Here is a 21,658-nt window from a genome sequence, read left to right on the forward strand (position 1 = left end):
AAAAAAAAGAGAATACATTTGACTGTCTGGAGAGGGAAGGAGGAGAAAGCACACCCCTTGGCTGCTGCATTATTTAATATTTAAAGCCAAGCAATAGATTATTTTTGGGGGGGAGGGTGATTTCCTTGGCTTCCCCCTACTCTGAAATGAGTGACTGAAGTCCTCAACCTCAGTTTTGAAAATGCACACCGCTAAGCAACATGTAAAAGTTGGCATCCAGGATGCCACTGCATATTTATAGTCCATGCCAGAAGCAGCACTGGTATTTCAACTTGCACAGTTTAGCATCCAAGGACCATTCCGTTGTGCCTCAGCCTGCCTAAAAAAAGTCAAAAGGCTAAAAAGAGCCACTCATCAAGAATAATTCCAGGTAATCATCAAGACTTGGAACCTTATAAACTATTCCTGCAATATCCACAGCAAATGGGATTAATGGAATTGTAGACGCAGAGCTGGAAAAGACCTATTAAATTCCATATCAATCCCGCCATCCTTGTCAGACCAATAGAGAGAACAGACTGTTCCGGATTGATCCCTACTCATAACAGATAGAGAATTGAATGCAGTTTGCATGGGTATGTCTCCAGCTGCTGCAATCTTTTTTGGAATCCAGAAGATTTTAAATGACTACTAAATAATGAGCTGAGATTTCAAAGGTCTGTCATTGGAATAAGCGGTGGTATTGTAACCCGGGGTGGTTCCAAGAGAGTACAGAGACAAGGTGGGTGAGGTAAGTGTCACTTATCAGACCAATTTCTGTGTTGCTCCCCGGAAGGAATCATGTGCCTTACAATTCACCCCCTGGCAGGGTGTTTGCCCCAACATACACAATGCGGGAGTCTCTCCCCTGTACCCCATAGCGCCCCCCCCAAGTAGTCTCCCCACAAATGAGATAGACTTGGGGTCAGCTGTGAGCACCGATTTCACCCCCTCTGCACAGCTCTGTCACTTATTAGCAATGCAGAGGTTGGCGCATTAAGCAGAGGCAGCATGGAGGCGGACGGAGAAGAGAACAGCCAGCATGGGGGGCGGGGATTGGAGGTGGGAGGGAACCCCTGGCCCCTCCCCGGGGTGGGTGTGGAGTGGCCGGTGGCATGAAAAGGGAGCCGGGCTGGGGCCAGCGAGACAAGCAGCGTCGGTGCTTTGCAGCAAAGCAGGTGAGCAGGGCTGGTCGCCGCAGGGGCGCGTCGCGGTTCGGGTTACAGCCGATCGGTCCCTGTTCATTATTCGGTGCCGTGCAATTGCCTTCCGCCTTGTGTAACCCGGCCCGAGCCAGTCCCTGGGCTGCTGCGGGCGGGCACTGATGATGCAGCTTTCATGATGTGCTTTTCTTGACCCTGGTTTAGAGTAAACAGATTGCAGCAAAGCTGGGGGTACTTTCCAGGCAGGAGCGGCTACCCGAAAGCTGCCCACTGCCCTGCCCGGCTGAGGGGAAGAATCAGTGTCTTCTTGTCTTGCAGGTTGCACAAGTTGCTGAGGTTTCTGTAGGCGAGAGGGGGAAAAGTCATCCGACATGGCATCTGAGGTGAGTGTGAGCTTGGATGCATCACCAGGAGCTGTCACCTATTCTCAGTGTTCCTATCACGGGAGCTGCTCCACGTGCAAAGTACATTTGTTTGGAGGGAGTTGGAGTCAAAAATATGGCAGACCTCCATTTATTTGAGGGGTTCTTCCCAGGACCAAGACTAATTCTTTTAGGTGGTTGTCGCTCTCCTGTTTATCACTCTTTGGACACCCGCTCGTAGAGTTGCTTGCCCAAGACGCTTCTCTATACAAATGCTGCATTCTTAGCACTGGCCCCGGACCCCAGTTAGCAAAATCTGACCGGTTCCCATAGCGGTTCGTGCTTTCCATTTTCAAAAATTGCTAGCACCGTCTTCTTGGCCTTATCTGCTATTGTGCACCATTGTTATCACTATTCTGATAAAAGAACAGGAGTACTTGTGGCACCTTAGAGACTAACAAATTTATTAGAGCATAAGCTTATTATAAATTTGTTAGTCTCTAAGGTGCCACAAGTACTCCTGTTCTTCTTTTTGTGGATACAGACTAACACGGCTGCTACTCTGAAAACTATTCTGATAAGCATCTCTCATCTGTCAAAATTTGCTAGCCTTGCTCTTTCCATTGTTGGTCCAACTGGTAGCAAATTTTGACTAGGGGAGAAGCCCATACAAAATATATTAAGAAATTCTGTGACCTCTAAAAGATGAGAAAAACTGTTTGCATGTTCACAACTAGACTTTTTTTAATCACTTGCAGTAAAAGTTCAGTTACCTCAATTGTCTGTTTATGCCCGAATTAATATGGGGAGAACCTGAAACAAAACACCTAGATCTGTCTTTGCCCATTCCCCAGTCCAAATGGTCTCGTGTTGATTTCCAGATTTCGTCCCCCTTCACTTGTCCTTAGTACAGAATTGATGAGGAAAAAATCATATCTACTCTAAAGTTCTGCAGAGATCAGGCTGTGTCATTGTATAGGTTTGACAGGCAAAATGCCATTCACTTGAAACAGTAGAGGAAATCCATATGATGGCAAAATCTAGGTGGTAGCGAAGCTGAGGCTGTGCAGAATTTGACTGACAAAATTTAGAATTCAAAATGGCTGTATTGCCAAAGCTGCCCTGAAAATAAAATTTTAAAAATCTCCAACTATAGGCCCTAATTCTTCAGTCCTGAGGGCAAAACCCCCCAGGACTTCACTAAGTGTATTGCCCCCATAGGGATTGTAAGATAGACCCCAGGAACAATCTTTGTTCATCAGGGATTGGTAGATATGTGGAGACAGTCCTTGGGGAAAGACTTGCTTAACAATGACCCCGCTAGCTGATGAAATAGTGGCACTGATTAACTTGAAACTGGGTCCTATCCAGTCCTTTGCCAGAGAAGGTGGCCGTGATTCCTGGCCTGCAGAGGGAGTAGAAGGGGTGTGAGAAATATATTAGATGGGCACAAGTATCTATTTAAACTCTGCTACAGGCACTTCCTGTAAATGCTTCCCAATTGCTCCTCTGTCTGCTAATATCTGCTTTGGAAACTTTCTTTTTGAATCTGTTAGGCCAAACCATGAAGTTTTTACACAGCAGACATTCCATTTGACATCCGTGGGAGTTTCGCCTATGTAAGGACTTCAGGGATGTGTCCATCTGTGTAAACAAGTGACATGGGACCAAGGGACACATGTTTCTGTTTGCTAATGAAGCAATGCCGTTGTACAAATGCATGGTGAAATAGGTCACATGCAGGTTTACGCATTTGAGTGGCTTAAAGTGTGTTTGCTTCAGAAGGGTGCCCACAAAGAATATCGTAATGCCACACTCCAATGTCAAATTAATCAATGCAGTAGATTTACACCAGGGTAAACTTTGACCCATTTGACTTACTCTGTGAATCCAGAGTAACTGCGTTTAACAGACCAAAACCTGTCCTTAAAACTTAAAACCCAGCAGGCTTGATTCTCCTGCCACTCACACTGTTTTTATCCTGGTGTAACTCCACTGCAGTAAATGAAATTATTCCTGATTCACACCAATATAAGTGAGGAGAGACTCTGGCACAATGTGAACTTAAAATACTTCATAATTTCAGAAGTGTTTTTAATAGAGGTAGCTTGTATCTGCTCACAGCTCCCTCTCACTTAAAACCCCTCCCCTGCTTTTTATTTTTTATAACGAATGTATCCTTCTTTGTTCGAAACAGTGGAAAAGTTCTAGTCTTTGCTATGTCCTTTGCTGACCAATTATTTTGCTCTAAAAGGATGTCAGTGGCTTTCAACTGCTTTAAAAGAGAGGTCAATGCTGGTTGTGTGTCACATGCCCTTATACTTGCTTTGAAAAATGAGGACATAAAGATGCCATACTTGTGTTGGGGGCAAAGTACAATTGGTTAGCCCATGATCCAGCAGTAACGGTTCAGTAGCTAGACACTAATGACAAAGACAAACTGCCCATCTCTGGAACGGCATGCAAGAGTTCTGGCATTCTGAATATTATGTCAGCCTTTTTCTGATCTGTGCTCTTATGATGACTCAGAGGCTGTATTGCTTATTATCCGAGCATTGGCCACATTCTGCTCTTAGATGAATACTGGCACTTCCCATTCACTGCAGTTCCGAAGTGATGTATAATTATTTGCATTGTGGTAGTGCCTAGGACCCCACTGTGCTACGTGTCAACACAGAACAAAAAGATAACCCCTTTCCCAAGAAGTTTACAATCTAAATACAAGACATGAGACAACAGGTGGCTACAGACAGATGGATGGGGGAACACAAGGAAACAATCGGCAGCGTGGTAGGCAGTGACCTTAGCACACCAGCTGCCGAACTTTTGTTTTTTGTAGGTAATTACAAACTGATAAGCGTGCATAAGGGAGACGGACTCATGATAAGGGTCTGGGAGAGAGAGATGTAACGGGAGAAGCTGTGGACAGGAGCGTTTCAATGTATAAGTTTAAAGCAGGGCCTCCTTGCTCCCTTTTGTCCTGGCCTCTCTCTGCACAGGTTACAGCAGCGTAAACTCACAGCACCTTTGACATTACTGCCAAAGTTGGCCTGTTGATTCAATGGAAGTTAGTGTCATAGGCCAAATTAATTGACAGAGTTGTACTCCCCTACACCAGGTCTCAATTTGTTCCTTCTATTCTGGTAGATTCAGGGATGCTGTCCCACAGAATTAATACTCATCCCAAAGAGTGTTTCTTTGAAGGTTCTTTCAGATTTACCAGCATGTCCTTTTAAGCTGCATTTTTTAAAAAACTTCCTTTTCCACAGGGAGATAAACTTTGGGGAGGAAGATTCGTAGGAGGCACTGATCCCATCATGGAGACTCTCAACTCTTCCATGACTTATGACCAGCGGTTGTCGGAAGTTGACATCCGAGGGAGCATGGCTTATGCCAAGGCTTTGGAGAAGTCTGGGATTCTAACCAAGGGTGATTTGGAGAAGATTCTGAGTGGATTAGAAAAGGTATGTATTTGCTTGAGCACAAAGTGTGGTAAAAGGTGGTCAGTCATCGCCACAGGTACCCACCATGACTTGAAACTTTAACCACTGCTCCTTGGCTGATGATCTTCCTCTTTTCAGGTAGTCTGCATTGTAATCTTCCTTAGTCCTGATTCAAGAAAACATTTAAGCCCATGTTTAAGTCCCATTATTTAAAAGTAGGCACATTACGTGCTTCCCTGAATAGGGATGGTGTCTTGAATCATGTCTTTGATTATAAAGTTGGGGGTCCAGCATCTGTCCTGACCCTTGGCTTATCTCTGCTTCCCGTTCAGTTGTACGCAGTCTAACCCATGTTGTGCTTAGGCTGCTCCATGCCCCCAAACAGTTGCCTGGAGGAGATCTCCCATAGTGTCTCTGTTCCTGCAGGCAGAAACACAGCATCAAGCACAACAAATCTGTAAGCCCGCTCCAAGCCCCTGCCATTTCCAACTCTGAAAGATTTGTCGTTTCTGTCGATAGCTATAGCATCACAATATCTGAAGGTATTACAAAGGTGAATGATTTCCCAAAGAGGCAACTCATGGTCATGAGTCTATCCTTTATTTGGTCTTCACTTCAAAAAGAGGACGGGTTTTTGTTTTAATGACTTCTGTAGCATGCCTGCACCACTTTGTTTTTGGAGACATGGCAGTGTATGTCTTGGGACTACTTGGATATATTTTGAACAATTGATCCCTGGAATCCTGAAGAGTAACACGTTCTAATGGCATGAACCCAGGCCAGGGAGCCAGGAACTCTAGTTCTAATGTTGTCTGACATTGGCTTGCTCTTGTTGCCTTCGGAAAACTCACTTAATCTCTTAACCCTCATTTTCCCCCCCATCTGTGAATGACTAGCGCTATATGTGTGTTAAAGATAGTCCCATTTTTAAGATCAACAGCCTCATTAGCATCTGTTTAAGATGTGCTTAGATCTAGAAGAAACAGAACCCTGTGTTTAATATAATGTTGGCTGGTAGCCCGTGACCCCAGGTAATGTGGCAGGAATGTGGGTTCTGAAAGTCTTCTACAAATGTTATTAAAGGCCATTATAGAAGCTGGGACACCCTGCTGAGGTGCATTCGGTGCAAACCCCCTTCCCAGAACAAGCAGTACTCAGGAATTGTTTCAGTAGAAATTGGGAGTGTTCTCTTTGAGCTGACGCAGAGGATGCTCTTGTGTCTGGCTGTCTGAATTAATTCACCATATTGTATAGGGGTGAAGAGAAAAGTCAGCCGATAGGCCAGGGGAATGCATCTCTGTTAATCCATTGTTGCTGCTTATACACTGAACAATGGGGAATCCATACAATGTTTACGTATGAAAATGTTGGTGGGTTTCATTGCTGGTTGACTTTTCAACTCACTTTGTCAAGTACATTTTTAACCTCACGTGTCTTAAAGGTTAGTAGCTAGAGATGGAAAAACAGATTCATGGAGTGCATCCCCCAGAAAGTGCAACAACACCTATTCCTGCACCCTGAAAGAGGGCGTGGCACTGATCTGATGCAATTTTAATGAGACTTAAGATGTATTTCTAAACTGACAGCAAGAGTCTCTTAATAATGCTTTGCACTTTTTAGTTCCTGATTTTGATCTCTTGTGCACCATTGGGCAAGTTCAGTGATTTCAGTCAAGTTATTTAATCACATCAGTTTGAGATCAGGATGAGGCCCCAATTACTACATCTGAGGATCGCAAAACATTTTACAAACCTGACTGAATCAAGCCTCCAACACCCTTGTGCAGAAAAGAAGCGTCATTAACCACTGACCGGTATCTTTTGCTGATGTAGATTTCTGAAGAATGGTCCAGGGGAGCCTTTGTGGTGGTCAAAAGCGATGAGGATATCCACACTGCCAACGAACGCAGACTAAAGGTCCAGTTCCTTTAATTTCCTCATAACTTCCAGGTCATGCCTCTGATCAGTCTGGCAGTAGTAAAATAAGTCTTCTCCCCTTAGATCAAAGTATTTAAGTGTTTCCTTTTTAGGCTACATCCCTATTGAGAGAATTAAAAATATGTTGCAATGACAAAACTCTTATTTATACGTTTGGTGGCGTATATATTTTTTTCCATCTTATTTTGTATTCAGAGTGAGAGAAGGCCCTCCCAAAATATTATTAGGAGAAGACTTGGCCAGACCTGGCCCAAAGCAGCCTTGGGCCCTGATCCTACTTAAGCATGTGGTTAACATTCATAACATATTATTAGCTACTACTGAATATGTATAGTCTAGTGGCACCTAAAGGCCCCAGTGGGGATTATTTGTATTGCAATAGCATGTAGGGCCCCTGATCCGGGGCCCCATTGTGGACCACGCACTGTACTAGCACATAACAAAACTGTCCCTGCCCTGAATTGCATGGCTCCAGTGTATTTGCTTGCATAAAGTTAAGCATTTGCGTCAGCGTTTGTGAATCCAGGCCTTGGCTTTTAAGCGCAGGTGGGGTCTGCAGTCCTTATCGTTCCAATGCTGCTAACACTGATGGGAAATTCTTCTGTTGCCCTCAGGAGCTGATTGGGGATGTAGCTGGGAAGTTGCACACCGGACGAAGCCGGAATGATCAAGTATGGCAAGAACTGCCTTGTGTCATTCAGTACTTGCTTTGTCTCTTATTTCCTTTTACCTCCCTTCCCTTTTCTTAATTGACATCCACAACATGATCCCTTGGGACTTAGTCACTGCAGGTGTGCAGCTCATCTAGTGGTCCATGAGTGCTGGGTGGACAGAATGAGCGCAGTCGCTGAGCAATGGTATTGGGTATGAACACAAATTGTACTCCATTTCTTTTGGCAAAGACAATGCAGCCAGACTCTTGCACAGCGTTCCTTTGGAACTCAATAGGAGCTCTGTGCAAACGAGAGAACCGAGGTGCTTCAAGACTCTTTCAAAGAAGTTGCAGCCGTTCCATGGCAGGCTTCAGGGTTTCCACCTGGACTGAACATCATTCCTGCGTGAACTTAATGGTCCAAAGCAAGGACAGAACTCGGGACTCAGTCCCAACCACTTGAGCTGAAGGTGAACCCGAGATAGATCAGACTATGACTAGTACCGCAGCTATCTTCTGCAGCCACTAAAGGGTGATCATCTCACGCACCCTGGAGCAGGTTAGAAGTGCTACTAAACAGAGGGAGTGGCGCACATATGCACTGCTTTGGAAAGCATCTAGCTCTCTGTTGAAGACTCTGGGATCTAGTAGCCCTGAGGGAAACTTGCATTTTCCCAACGAGGGGGTTATGTTTGTGCAGAGAGAGGCAAAAATTGCCCCCCAGTGTGTAACCGCACTGTATGTTCTGTTTCCATTTCTGAGGGACTTCAGAATCCCAAGTCTAGCCCATAGTCATGGGGATCCTCCTTTATAGCTCACACATGTGTACTCCAGCAGTTATATGTGAAGAGCTTTGCAGTTACCACGGCTGTTGCTATGGTTAGGCGAACACCTGCAGTTAATTTTTACACTTCTGCTTTGACCTCTAGCAGTTTTTCTAACTTTTTTGGTCACTGTTAATTTTATAGTCCCAGTATATTCCATTTTATCACCATTACTCAGCGATACTGACTCCTCGTCCTTTTCAATTCAGCGCTTCAGATGTTAGTCCAGGCTGCTGACTGTTGCAGTAACTTCATTTGGCAAGCCGTATTCTTGACCTTCGGGACGAATATTGTGTTTAGATCTGATCTACTAAAATGTGGAGTCCATAACTTTTCCCAGACTCATTCTCCATCCCCCACCTTCTAGTTTTTTGTTTCCCTAGATAATTTTGTTTTTCACTTCTCTCTATGGGCCTGATCCAGCACCCATTGAAATTAATGCAGTTTTTCCAATGGCTTCACTTCAGCACTGGAGCTGGTCCTGTGTGTCTGAGCACAGAGTACAGGTTTTCCAGAAAAAAAGCTTAGGGTTATCTGTGAGCTTTTGGCCTCTGACAGGTAGATGGACCAGACCTCAAAGCTTTGGGCTGCTTGATGTTCTATTTTGAGTCCCTTCATGCTTGTATTGGCTTATGTGATTATTTTCCCCTCTGTGTTTGTCTTCTGCAGTGACTGGGACCTGATCCTAACATCAGTGGGAGTTACAGGTTCATAGCACCTTTTGGGAGCAGACCTTCTATTAAGGGAATCACTGATGGGGCCTGAGCCAAAGCCCATTGAGGTTAATGGAAAAACTCCCATTGGCTTTGGGTCAGGCCCCTGGAGAGCAAATTCAAAGATATGAAACTCCCATTTAATAATGAATTAGACTGAAAGCCCTGAAGTGTTTGAATGGCATCCGTAAGGCACTGGGAAGTTGTTTTTCCTATTGAAAGGGGGGCCGGGGGGATTGACTTTGTTATCCGGTTCCCCAAGCTGGCAAAAGTCAAATACCTGGTGAGTATTGTTTGGTCACAATGTACATCAGGCTCCATCTTGACTGACTGGGGATCTCTTGCAGGTTGTGACTGACATGAGACTCTATATGCGAAATTCCTGCTCTGTCCTATCTGCTCACCTGTTGCAGTTTATCAAGACTCTGGTGGAACGGGCTGCTGCGTAAGTCCTTATTTTTCCAAGCCCACGCTATGAAACGAAACGCTGTGGCCTCTCTTGGGGAAGCTGCTTGTGTGCTGTGATGTTAAAAATTCTGGGCCAGATCCTTAGCTAGCGTAAATCAGCAACAGTCCATTGAAGTCAGCGGTGTTCTTTCCATTCAACTCGTACAGTGTCCATGTGCAGACAGGCAAAGTGCGTGCAGCTGCAGCTGATGGTCCGGGTAATAGGGTTGGCCCCTTCTTTTCTCTCGGGGAATGGCTGGCCTGCTGCACGGAGACTTCCTCTTATCCCAGATGTATCCTGGCAACAAATCATGTTGAAGAGGCTAAAACTTAATTTTAATAAAGCAAAATCAAATAGAGGCAGCTGGGACTGCTCAACCTTTCCAGATTGTAACGATTAAAAACTGTAATGACTTTAGCTGCTGACTAAACTACAGTGATCCAAACAATTTATCATAGACTGATGAGCCTTCATTACAGGATATTTTAATGTCCCAGTTCTCTTCATAGCTAACAAATAGGAGGATAAATAACAACTAGACAACAAAGGGTTGGTACTACCCTAAACCAATAATGTTACAAAAGCATCTTGAAAACCTAGTGGACTATGCACGGACTGGGAAGTCCTGAGTTCTAATCTTGGCTCTGACACTTGGTTCATGGATTTAAGGCCAGAAGGGACCATTGTGATTATCCAGTCTGAACGCCTACGTAACACGGGTCAAACAACTCCACCCAGTTATTTCTGCATCAAGTCCATAGCTTCTGTTTGAGCTACTGCAACTATTATTAAATTATTATTGTGTTCAGTACTTCCCGGCTTATTGTGCGCCTCCAGCACATAATTTGCAGGTTGTTGGATTTGCTAGATTCTTTTGAACTGTAGATCAGCTGTCACCCTTTTCTCCCTCCTCTCTTACTTCTTATTGCAGAGAAACTGATGTGATCTTTCCTGGCTACACTCATCTGCAAAGAGCTCAGCCAATCCGGTGGAGCCACTTTTTACTCAGGTAACTTCGTAGGATCTGCTGTGACAGTTTGTCCTTGGGGACCAGCTCATTGACAGCTATATGTGCAACCATGTCACATTGGAACATCAGCACATGGTGACGCTGAAGTGGCCCCCAAAGCTAACCTAGGAAGCTGCGGTTTTGCAAGATGTCTGAGTTGGGATGGGTAGCACACCAAACTTCACACTACCAGGAGCCCTATGCTGAGTTAACCGTCCTTTAATGCTCTTCCTCGGTTGTGGAAGAAAAGAAGAGAAGAAACACAGGGGCTGAGTGAATAAAATCCAAAATTCTCCCCGCACAAACAGCAGGCAGCCAAGCTCAGGAACTAAACTTAAAGTAGCTCATAGGCTTTGCCACAAAAGACCATAGGACCAACCCCAACAGCTCCATTTTAATCTGCACTTAATTTACCAGGGTTCTGAGCCCACGGTCTACTTTGAGTAGATTTTGCAGAGAGCAGATGATTGAGGGGGCCATGAAAAAGAGGGCACCTGTCTCCCACTTAGAGGTGGTTCCTGTAGGCCAGCATTACAGCTCACTGGAGGGGGTAGCATGGGGAAGCTTGCACTGCTGCTGGCCTTTCCATCTCTTCACTGACAAAGCACCCCTCACCATGGTATCTGGGCGCCATGCTTTCCAGGCCCATGGTATCATGGGCTCTGTGATCCGTTGATAAACGGGATTCTGGTCTCCAGGGTTGACAACCTGGCATTCCTTACAACAGCTACGTTCCACTTTAGAGAGGAAAATGTGAAACAGGCTTCTTTCCTACCGGTCATCTTTTTTTTCCTTTTGTTTTTTTTCCCCCCAGTCATGCAGTTGCGTTCACCCGCGATTCTGAGCGTCTGGGAGAAGTGAAGAGAAGAATCAATGTTTTGCCCTTGGGAAGGTAAAGCGTTCAGTTGTTTTACTTGTTTTTTGTGGGGGGTAACACTTGTGTATCTTACAGAGAAAACACAGATGTGAGGGTTGGGGTCCTTCCACTCAGTGCGCCCAATGTGAGCTGTATGTGCTGATGGAGGAGGTTGTTGAGCTCTCAGTTGTAAATCGCTCAGAGGGCAAAGCTTATAACCTTCTTGTGCAAGTAATATACCCCCCCACACACTTTTGGTACATTCCTTCTGATTACCCTAATCGTTGCTCTGCATCATCTATGGCATTGGAGGGATCCATCTGTGTGATATCCATTGATGGATTGTTAGCCTACCTGAGCGAATGTGGACTGAGAGCACTCAGACTGCTAGTGCTTCTCAGGTGTAATGTTGTGCCTTCAGCCCAGGGCCCCTTGGAAGGCAAATATTTCAGACATGGCTGTCTGGATTTGCAGAAGAGATCTCCAGGATCTACAGGCTCTTCTGTTGGGTACAGGATCCTGCCCTAAACACTTCAAAATAGAAACCACGCCTTATTCACGTTGGTTGACTTTGGCCAGGAGCTAACCAAATATACTACAGCTGCCCACATACAGTGTGCAGTGGGGCAGTGCAGTAGAAAAAGCTGCCAGGTATCCCCAGTCTTAAGACCGGCATCTCTCGCCGCTTTCTGTAACTGGGTTTGTGTTGTGGACACTGCTGCAGGTTTGTGAGTGTCCGAAGTGCAGCATGTCATGCATGAGGTTTCTTTCTGCCTTGCAGCGGTGCTGTAGCTGGCAACGCACTGGGTATCGATCGAGAGTTTCTGCGTAAAGGTAAATTTGTCTTTCCATTCACAGAACCGAGTTAGTGAGGGACACAAGTCTGGGGATGGTAACAGGTGGACTGCTGCATCATAGACTAGATCACTTTAGCAAAATGCTGACTTTTGTAGGTACTACACCCTTTTCATGAGGTGGGAGGGGAGTAAAGCTCCCATCAGCCAAATGCATTTAATGTACATTATGAGGAAAGCAGGACAGGCTTTAGGAGTTTAGATGCCCCTCACTATACTTATTTCTGGTGGGTGGGTAGAAACTGCTTCCAGTTCCTTTCCTTTCCACTTATCCTCCCTCTCAGTTCTGCTCTATAGAGCAGGGGTGCGCGAACTTTTTGGCCCAGGGACCACATCTGGGTATAAAGTTGTTTGGCAGGCCCTGAATGCCCACGAAACTGGGGGTTGGGGTGTGGGAGGGGGCGAAGGCTCCGGCTGTGAGTGCAGGCTCTGAGGTGGGGCCAGAAACGAGTAGTTCAGCGTGTGGGAGAGGGCTCTGGGCTGGGACAGGGGGTTGGGGTGCAGTTGGGAATGAGGGGTTTGGGGTACGGGAGGGTGCTCTGGGTTGGGACTGAGGGGTTCAGAGGGGGATCAGGGCTGGGACAGGGGAGAGATATGGGGGGTGGCTCGGGGGTGCAGGCTCCAGGTGGCGCTTACCTCAAGCGGCTCCCGGAAGCAGCAGCCATGTCCCCCCTCCGGCTCCTACGCGGAGGCGCGGCCAGGCAGTTCCCGGGCAATGGGAGCTGAGGGGACCTCACTTGGGGCGGGGGCAGCCTGCGGAGCCCCCAGTACCCCTACACATGCCGCTGCTTCCAGGAGCCATGTGAAGTGGCCCCCAACTCTGCTCCCCAGATGGAGCGCCGGAGCAGGGCAAGCCCCAGACCCCACTCCCCAGCAGGAACTCGAGGGCCGGATTAAAACAGCTGGCGGACTGGATCCAGCCCGCAGGCTATAGTTTGCCCACCCCTGCTATAGAGGGTCTTCACCCCACTTCCCCTTGCTATGCTTTCCCCTTTCCCCACAGTAGCAGGGGACAGGCAGCTAGTTCCCTGCCCCCAACCCTTTCTCTACCACTCTTAAGAGAAGCCCTGATAGTGGGGCATTTTGCTACAGCAGTCACTAGCAGGGAACACTCACCTTTGCATCTGCCTAAGATGAAGCACAGGCAGCAAGATGCTGATCCATGCACTCTGACAGCAGTAGACCCCAGAGGCCTTGTTAAATTCAGAACCCTCCCTCAAAGACGAGGCAGTACGTCCCTGAGTTTTGTGGGTCTCTGAAGCGGACTCTGGTTGGAAACGGAGCACTCTGGAGCCATCTGTGACCAGTCACCATTAAACCAGGTGTTCCAACTCCACTGTCTAGATATGGTGGAATACCTTGCCATACAGCTTGGAAAATAACAGGCACTAGAAGGCTTGGTCCAAAACCCATTGAAATCAATGGGAAGACTCCCATCAACGGCCACGTACTTTGCTTAGGGGTCATAGTCCTTCTCTTTGATAAAAATTCTCTCTGAAGTGAGATGAGATTACAAATATTTGATGCTCTCGTGCCTGCAAGAGGAAAACAGTAGCAGAGCTTATCAGCTACTGTTCCCTTGAAGTCTATGGCTAATAATTAAGGCCCTGATTCTTCACCACTCTTAAGCGTGTGCTTAACGTTAAGCAGGTGAGTAGCAATGGCACTACTCCTGCTTAAAGTTTAAGTACATGCTTGGGTAGGCTGGTGAAGCAGGGCTTCAGAGCTCAAATACTAGCCAATGGTTTGACCCTGTGTATGTGTTTTTTAAAATTGCAGAACTTGACTTTGCTTCCATCAGCCTGAACAGCATGGATGCAACGAGTGAGCGAGACTTCGTGGGTAGGTGCAACTTTATCACTCTTTTTTCCTCTCCCTGAATGCTCACTGGGGCCACCCAGAGGATTCAGGACCCGCTGCTACTCCGGCGGCGGGTCCTGGGGCAGAAGGACCCCCCTGCCACCAAATTGCCGACAACGACCCGGAGCGGAAGAAGCGAGAGTTTTCTGGGGCCTCCGGAGCGAGTGAAGGACCCTGCTCCAAGGGCCCTGAAAAACTCTCGTGGGGGCCCCTGTGGTGCCTGGGGCAAATTGCCCCACTTGCCCCCCCCCTGGGTGGCCCTGGTCTGAATCCTCAGCTAGCGTAAATCTGCAGAGCTCCTTTGGTTCCAGTGCTATGCTGATTTACCTATGCTGAGGATATTGCCCTCCAGAGGAGTTGAGTCCCTCATGTGCTAAGGAGATGGAGTCACCACTAATTTGAAATTATCAGAGCTTTGTGCAACAACCCAAGTGACGGGCCTTCCACAAATCTAATTACAGGCAAATGCTTCGAAGGTGCCTAAGTGACTTAGGAGCCTGAGTCCCATTGACTTCAATGAGTCTTTGGCTCCTAAGTCACACTTGAATTTTACCTCAAATGCTTATGGCTGTTCACAGCCTGAAGTTTCCTGCGGCTAAATTACAACTGTGACTAGCAATGGCAGCCAAAATAAGACTTTCATATGCTTTTGACTGTCACCCTTCTCTACAGTGGAGTTTCTCTTCTTTGCCTCCTTGTTAATGATTCACCTAAGCAAGATGGCTGAAGATCTCATCATCTATAGTACAAAGGAATTTGACTTTGTGACTCTGTCTGATGCCTACAGGTAACTCTCTAGGGCTTATCTCAGTCCTACCCCTCCCCACACACACACCAACCCATTTCCCACATTCCAAATAAAAGGAGCTCATATGAATTGTATTCAAACTTTTTTTTTTTTTTTTATATAACAGGGGATCGTGGAGAGAAAAGACCCAAAAACCTCAATCGAGCGAGTTGCTATAAATCGGCATCGCTCACACCCTGCACTGGGATCAGGAGGGAGATGTGTCTAGCACTCCTCAGAGTGGGTTGCTATGATAGAGGGGGGCTTTCACGACTGGCCAGGGAGAATAAAGATGGCCGTGGGGCATAGCCCCCCGAAAAGGTAGTCTGCTTGGTGGGCTGGCAGTAACATACTTGTACTTCAGATGTCATCTCCCCAACCCAACGGAGCATGCTTCCAGCACCCATTTTTCCGCACCCTCTTTTCACCTACTAGTATTGCTAGCTCCCCAGAGATGCATGTGTCCTACCCCCATCACCACAGCATAGGCCTGGGTGGTTTGGGGAGGCAGGGATGGGCACTATATATTTGCCATATCCTAATGACAGGCTTGGCATTGAGCTGGGACTGGCTTCTCGATCAGGTGTGAAGAGAGAAAATTAAAATGTACTCAGATGTGGAGCCTCCTGCTTGCAAAGTCCTGTCAGATGCCCAATAACAGCATGTGTTTGAGCGGTCTCTTATCATTCACTTCTGCACCTGGACAAATATTCCCTGTTAACCTGATTTTTCTTTTAGACGCAGGGAGACCAGGTTACTTGTGTGATTATTTCCATTTTGGAATGAATTGCTGCTAGGAGCAGGGCTGGCGCAACCCATTAGGCGACCTAGCCTCACTCCACCTCTTTGCCTCAGTTTGCCTGCCTGTAAGATGGGCATGGTTCTGCTTCACAGAAATATCATGCAAATTAATACTAGAGTGTCTGACGTTAGTAGCTTTATAAGTGTTCGTATTACTAAAAAAATATTTTGACTCTGATCCCAGTAAAGGCCAGATCCTGTAGCCCTACTCTGCTGAATCTTGTTGTACTCACTGGGCAGTTTGCCTGAGTAAACATTTGTGGAATCAGGCTGTAAACGAGAAGCCAGGAAAAAAAAAAATCCTCCTATGCTGGGAGTTCCCGTAAAAAGGGCCTTTCCTTAAACAGCCTTGTTTTGCAACCCTTCCAGATTTCCTGTTACTAGTCTCATTTCTCACTCTGACGGAGTTACCAAGCCACATTTTGTTAGTATATCCTGGTACGAGAATGACCACACCCTTAGGGGACTGGGCTCCCTTCAATATACGTACATAGCTGTTGAATAAGACAGCCAAGATCTTTCTATCTAGACGGAGCTAAACCCAGAGCAGCTTTGATACTGGCTCAGGAGCAGGGATGCATAGTAGCTGTAGACAAGACGCACGTTAAATTTATCTACAAGCATCCCTGCTGTCTTCCCATGAGACAACCTGAGTTAGGGGAGAAGCAGCACATATGGGGGATCTGAGAGACCCAGGGAAGTGTGATATTTTGCATCTTATTTAAAGTCTTCATTAGACAGACACAGAATCCCTCTACTCCAGCTGCACAAGCAGCATTTTAACATGCAGGGGCTCTGATTCTGCTCTCAGCTGTGCTGGCTTAAATCCGGACTAGTTCCATTAAAATGGAGCTACAACCGCGTCAAAGGGACAGGCTCCACTCCTGACTTGTTGTGTAAACGAACCGAGCAGAATAGCGTGCTATTGCTCTGCAGCCTACTCCGGTGCACAAAGGATCCAGTTCATCCTTGGTGTAACCCCACTGAAGTCAATGGAGTTTTCAGGGATTCATGTGGCCCCATGTGTCTAAGGCTAGGTAAAGGAACTGGCAGTTCCTTCAACTGTGGCTCTCTGGGTGCTGGATTCCACCCAGTGACCCCACTGTGGGATCTTACCATGAATTGCCTGTGTCTCCTTTAACATCCCAATGCAGCATTTCCCAAAGTGTGGGACTGGGGACTGCAAAGGACTAGCGAGTGGGGCCAGGAGCCGTTCCTGCACGCCAGACCCGCTGCTAACATGCCAGAGCTGACCAGGGGGCGGTAATGGGTTTAATATTCCTGACGTTTTCTGGAAAATTCCAGACATCAGCTTGCCACAGTTTGGGAACCCCTGCCCCTACTGGGTGTGTCGAGGAAATAGCCCCGTTGTTCGTGATGAACGCTGGAGAGCACCGGGTATTTCCTGCCACGTGCAGTTAGACTGTGCATGGTGGTGGCAGGTGTAGCTTCCCTGGGCCCAGGGGTTTGCTGCAGTGCAGTGAACAGAGCCCCCGTGAACTCTTTCCCATCTCGCTTTCTCTACAGAAAGGGACCTCCCCAGTCTAATGTGCTCCGTGTTTTGTTTTCAGCACAGGGAGTAGCTTGATGCCTCAGAAGAAGAATCCAGACAGTCTGGAGCTGATCCGCAGCAAGGCTGGACGTGTGTTTGGAAGGGTGAGTCTGCAAGGGGAGGAGATGTCAGAGTGCTGGGGTGCTCATTAGGATAGTCTTTATCCCCAGTTAGTGTAGTTGGGAGAGAAATTTAAATCCCACCCATCATACTCGGGTTCTCTTCCTGAATCTGGGGGAGCCACTGGGCAAGTCCGTTAGAGGCTACAGCTGAAAAGGTTGGCTTGACTGGTGTGCGGAACATGAGACGCCTTGGGCCTGATGGCTCAGAGGTGCTGACCATCCACAATTCCAGCTCAAGTCAGTAGGAACAGAGGGTAAAAACTGAAATCAAAGATGTGCCAGAGTTTGGGGCACCCAAAGCCAGAGACCACTTTAACAATTATGCCCTAACTTCCCTTATGTATCAGTTTCCTCAACTGTCACCTGGAGATAATGGTGTGTCCCCACCATCTGCCAACCCTCCGAACATGCTATTAGACAAAGTAGAATATAATCCCTAGGAAAGGTTGTACCACAAGGCTACAGACATCAGGCAAAGCACACCTCCCGGGCTGTATCCCAGGTACACACCACAACCTGGCACTGATTGCAGTTAGATCAAACAGGACAACATGGATGACCAGCAACAAAATCCTTACAAAACACACAGCACTACTTGAAGCAATTGCACAAGGTGACCACCAAGCATTACAAGTAACACCACCAAGCGGTCAAGTCTTGCCAGTGGAGGGAAGGTCCATCCACTGTGAATAACAGACATAAGAAGACGCACATCTGCTACACATTTAATAACCATCTACAGAATCCTATTAACTGTAGTGAAACTCTGAGAATGGTCCATCTCTTGTTTTTTGCCGGTCTGCCAGTAGGTGTTTGCTTTGGTTAAGGTTTTATAAAAAAAAAAATCTGGCAAATAAAGGGCTGATCCTATTCCCAGTGAAGTCCATGAGAGACTTCCCACTGACTTCAATGGGCCCTGCGGGGATTAAGCTTTCAATGAGCAATGTCTGGTGTACAGAAATCTGACCAGAGATGCAGCCTTGTCTTTGGAGCTCTGCTGAGTGAAACTGTTTAAAATTCCTTGCTATTCTTGTTTTAATCCAAGTACCATAAACTTCCCCTTCTCTGCAGTGTTCTGGAATGATGATGATTCTCAAAGGACTCCCAAGCACCTACAACAAGGACTTGCAGGTAAACCCCAATTCTCATTCCATTTCTTTGCATAGACACAACAGAACACTCTCTCCAAAATCCATTAATACCGACACACTGCACATGACCTGCTTGGTACATGGTTGTTCCATATTCAGAGATGAGGGGATTTGAAGACTGCAGTTTGTATTGGAGTCGCTCCAAATCCTAATGATGGATTATGGAACAAAGGACAATTGAGAATTTTAAGGCTACAGAGCTAGATCCTCCGCGGGTGTCAATCCAGTATATTTATTTGAATGCAGCTATGCCAGTTTACACCAGTTGTGGATCTGGCTCAGGGTCTGGATGGCTTGGAGGTCTGATGATAGGACACAGCAGTTTTATTGCCAGATTTACTGGCCCAGAGTGACTGCGATCAAGGGTCTGGCAACTGTTAGCTGAGCTACATTAAGGCCATTGGTGAGGTTGCCATCCAGTTGCTACCTGGAAACATCACAAACAGCACCAACGGTAGGTGTCTCCAGCCAAGAGCTGAGTGGGTGTGGGGAATGAGCTACTCCTGTGCCCCTCTCAATAGCCACTCCAGAGCATGTGGCAGAGAGCAGCGTGGAGAAAGCCTGCGCTGTATTTGATACAGGTCTTCGCTCTCTTGGGCGGGCAGTCTGGCACCTTTCACTAGCACATAGGTTCACTTAAGATTGTTTTTAAATGAAACAATCTACAGTGTAGTCAGATCGCCCCCTGCTGAATTCCCATGGGCTGGGCTGAACTGCTATTAGAATGTCCTCCTCAGCTGGGCACTAGACTGCCCGGGGAAAGAAGGCCGTCCTCATGCCCAAAGCTCCATGGGCTGGCAGTCTTCCAAGTGTGGTTATTCCCACTCGTGCACGGAGACCAAATGTGTCTGGTCAGCACGGACACTGTGTCCACTCACCAGGCTGCTGCAGCTCTCTGCTTTGTCCACTGCACTCAGCTGACTGGTTTTTTGTTGTTGTTAACAAATAGGAAGACAAGGAGGCCGTGTTCGATGTTATCGATACTTTGAGCTCTGTGCTACAGGTGGCAACTGGAGTCATTTCTACTCTCCAGGTAAGACTAACTTTTTACTACTCTGTTTTGGGTCTGCTTCTGCGCTTGCGCACTGCTGTGTAAATCAGGAGTAACTCCATCCAGGTCAAGAGTCTTGCTGATAAAAAGTGAGATCAGTTGAAACTGATCTCACTGACATTCCCATATGCAGACCCCTCGAACAGGGGGGTTGTATAGAGGGGAGGGTCTCTAATTCAGCAGGAGGGAGGGAGTGGTCTCATAGCTGAAGCCTTTGTGCCTCCCAGCAGTTTAAAATGCAGTATCTGGATCATCTACTGTAGTCAAACGAAAGGCAGAGATGTCTTACTCTGGTGGGTTGTTTTTGCAATGAGGCCTTTCAAAAGCCAGGCCTCTCCTGGATGAAATCTCCTGTGTGAGGACTCTTCAGTGACCTGTTAGTAGCTGTTGATTTTCTGCTTATGGTCCTCACTTCTCCAGATCCATAAGGAGAACATGGAGAAAGCCTTGAGCCCTGACATGCTGGCTACAGACTTGGCCCTCTACTTGGTTCGTAAAGGAGTAAGTATTGAGGAAATCCTAATGGAAAGCGTGATGGAGGGTTTTGAAGCCGCAAAGACTCATTGGGGTGTGTCTTGGCTTGACCGTGCAAAGACAATTGGGCTCAGTTCTCCTCCTCTTGACAACATGCACACTCTGTATCCCAGAAACCCCAGCCTCTGACAGCACTGGGAATGTTGCGTCACCTTGTAAAACAAGGTCCACATTCACTTAAGTGTTCACACACTCTTTGGTCCTGGACCTTAGTTGCTTGCTCACTTTTTGTTGTATGTACTTCTAACTGCAGATGCCATTCAGACAAGCCCATGCTGCGTCTGGGAAGGCTGTCCACCTAGCGGAGACAAAGGGCATCGCCATTAATCAGCTCACTGTGGAGGACATGAAGAGCATTAGGTTTGTATTTCTTAACTTAGCTTTCAAAGGCCATTTGCTAGGGTTCTCAACACTTGTTGTACAACTCCCACAACATCCTCTCACCTGGGCATGCCTGTTCCTCAAGCCCTTCTGGGCTGAATTACCATGATGCTACTGAAGTCTACATCTGGACAGTGGGCCCTAAAACGCTGTCTGTGTGAAGAGGGCGGCACCCCCTTTACCCATGAGGATCTGCCTTTCAGCTGGAGCCAGGCATGGACAGGGAGATGTGTGCTGGGGAGGGGAACAGATCCTGCAGCAATTCTCGCCAAAGCACTAACTTTCCATTTTTCCATGGTGTAACTAGAAAGTGATTTTATTTGTCAAACTTTTCGTTGCTGTTAATGCCAGCACCAGAAAGGCCTGGCTTGCAGTCAGCTTCTGTAACTGATGATGTGTGACTAGGCAGCTGATTCCCTGATGCAGGGTGGATTGATGGGAGTCTCTCCACTGACTGTAGTAGGATTTGGATCAGGCCCTAGGACCCAGATCCTTCAACGGGAGTTAGGCACCTAAATATCTTTGAGGCGCTGGGCTTAAATGTCTTGCAGATTTAGACCCGCTCCAGTGCTAACGCATGTGACCAGCTCTGAAAACTGAAGGCCTGCTTCTCCACAGCCTTGCCCCTGCCTTGTCACTGGCATCTCCGCAGAGCAGGTGTAAAACACTGCCCTTCTGATCGGGTAGCATTTTACACCCAGCTTGCGCTCACTGTGTACAGGCGTAACTGACTACACAAGGTGCAAGGCAGGGCAGGAGGAGGCCTTGGGAATTTTGCCCTGGACTTTAGTGGGAGTGGGATTGGGCTCCATAACCTACACAGTTACTGGAGTGTGGCATAGCCGGCTTGCAAAGCTAAATCCGTTTAGCCTGTGGGACAGCTCATGGTGGAGCTCTCCACTGACGCACCTTCTCGCTTTGCCTCCCCAGCCCCCTGTTTGGAACTGACGTGTCTCAAGTGTGGGACTATGCCAACAGCGTGGAGCAGTACACCACGCCAGGGGGCACGTCCAAGAGCAGCGTGACAGCGCAGATCGAGCAGCTGAGGGAGCTTCTGAGGAGACAGAAGGATCTGTTTTGAGTGTGGGGAAACTGTCCCGTTCACACGAGGTTTCTGCTTATCGCATGACTCCTGAGTTAATAAACCCAGAGGTGTATTGTCTCTCACTGAAAACCCTG

At 47.2% G+C, this 21,658-nt stretch overlaps 1 protein-coding gene across 1 annotated transcript; it reads left to right on the plus strand.

The window, feature by feature from the left end:
- The first annotated feature begins 1,067 nt into the window (after positions 1-1,067).
- ASL (argininosuccinate lyase) lies at positions 1,068-21,658 on the plus strand. Its single transcript, XM_054008176.1, has 17 exons — positions 1,068-1,157; positions 1,461-1,525; positions 4,774-4,968; positions 6,780-6,863; positions 7,499-7,555; positions 9,421-9,518; positions 10,453-10,530; positions 11,345-11,422; positions 12,168-12,220; positions 14,020-14,082; positions 14,773-14,887; positions 17,260-17,344; positions 18,434-18,493; positions 19,463-19,546; positions 19,985-20,065; positions 20,352-20,458; positions 21,410-21,658. Exons 2-17 carry the CDS (start codon positions 1,514-1,516, stop codon positions 21,558-21,560), a joined length of 1,401 nt encoding a protein of 466 aa, XP_053864151.1. The 5' UTR covers positions 1,068-1,157; positions 1,461-1,513; the 3' UTR covers positions 21,561-21,658.

This window comes from Malaclemys terrapin, chromosome 18 (assembly GCF_027887155.1).
Source record: "Malaclemys terrapin pileata isolate rMalTer1 chromosome 18, rMalTer1.hap1, whole genome shotgun sequence".
NCBI classification, from domain to species: Eukaryota; Metazoa; Chordata; order Testudines; family Emydidae; genus Malaclemys; species Malaclemys terrapin.

Bases quoted from the DNA above. Each gene is read 5' to 3' on its own strand.
- ASL (XM_054008176.1), top strand. The intron at 4,969-6,779 runs GTATGTATTTGC...TTGCTGATGTAG, and splicing joins TTCTGAGTGGATTAGAAAAG to ATTTCTGAAGAATGGTCCAG. The intron at 10,531-11,344 runs GTAACTTCGTAG...TTTTCCCCCCAG, and splicing joins TGGAGCCACTTTTTACTCAG to TCATGCAGTTGCGTTCACCC.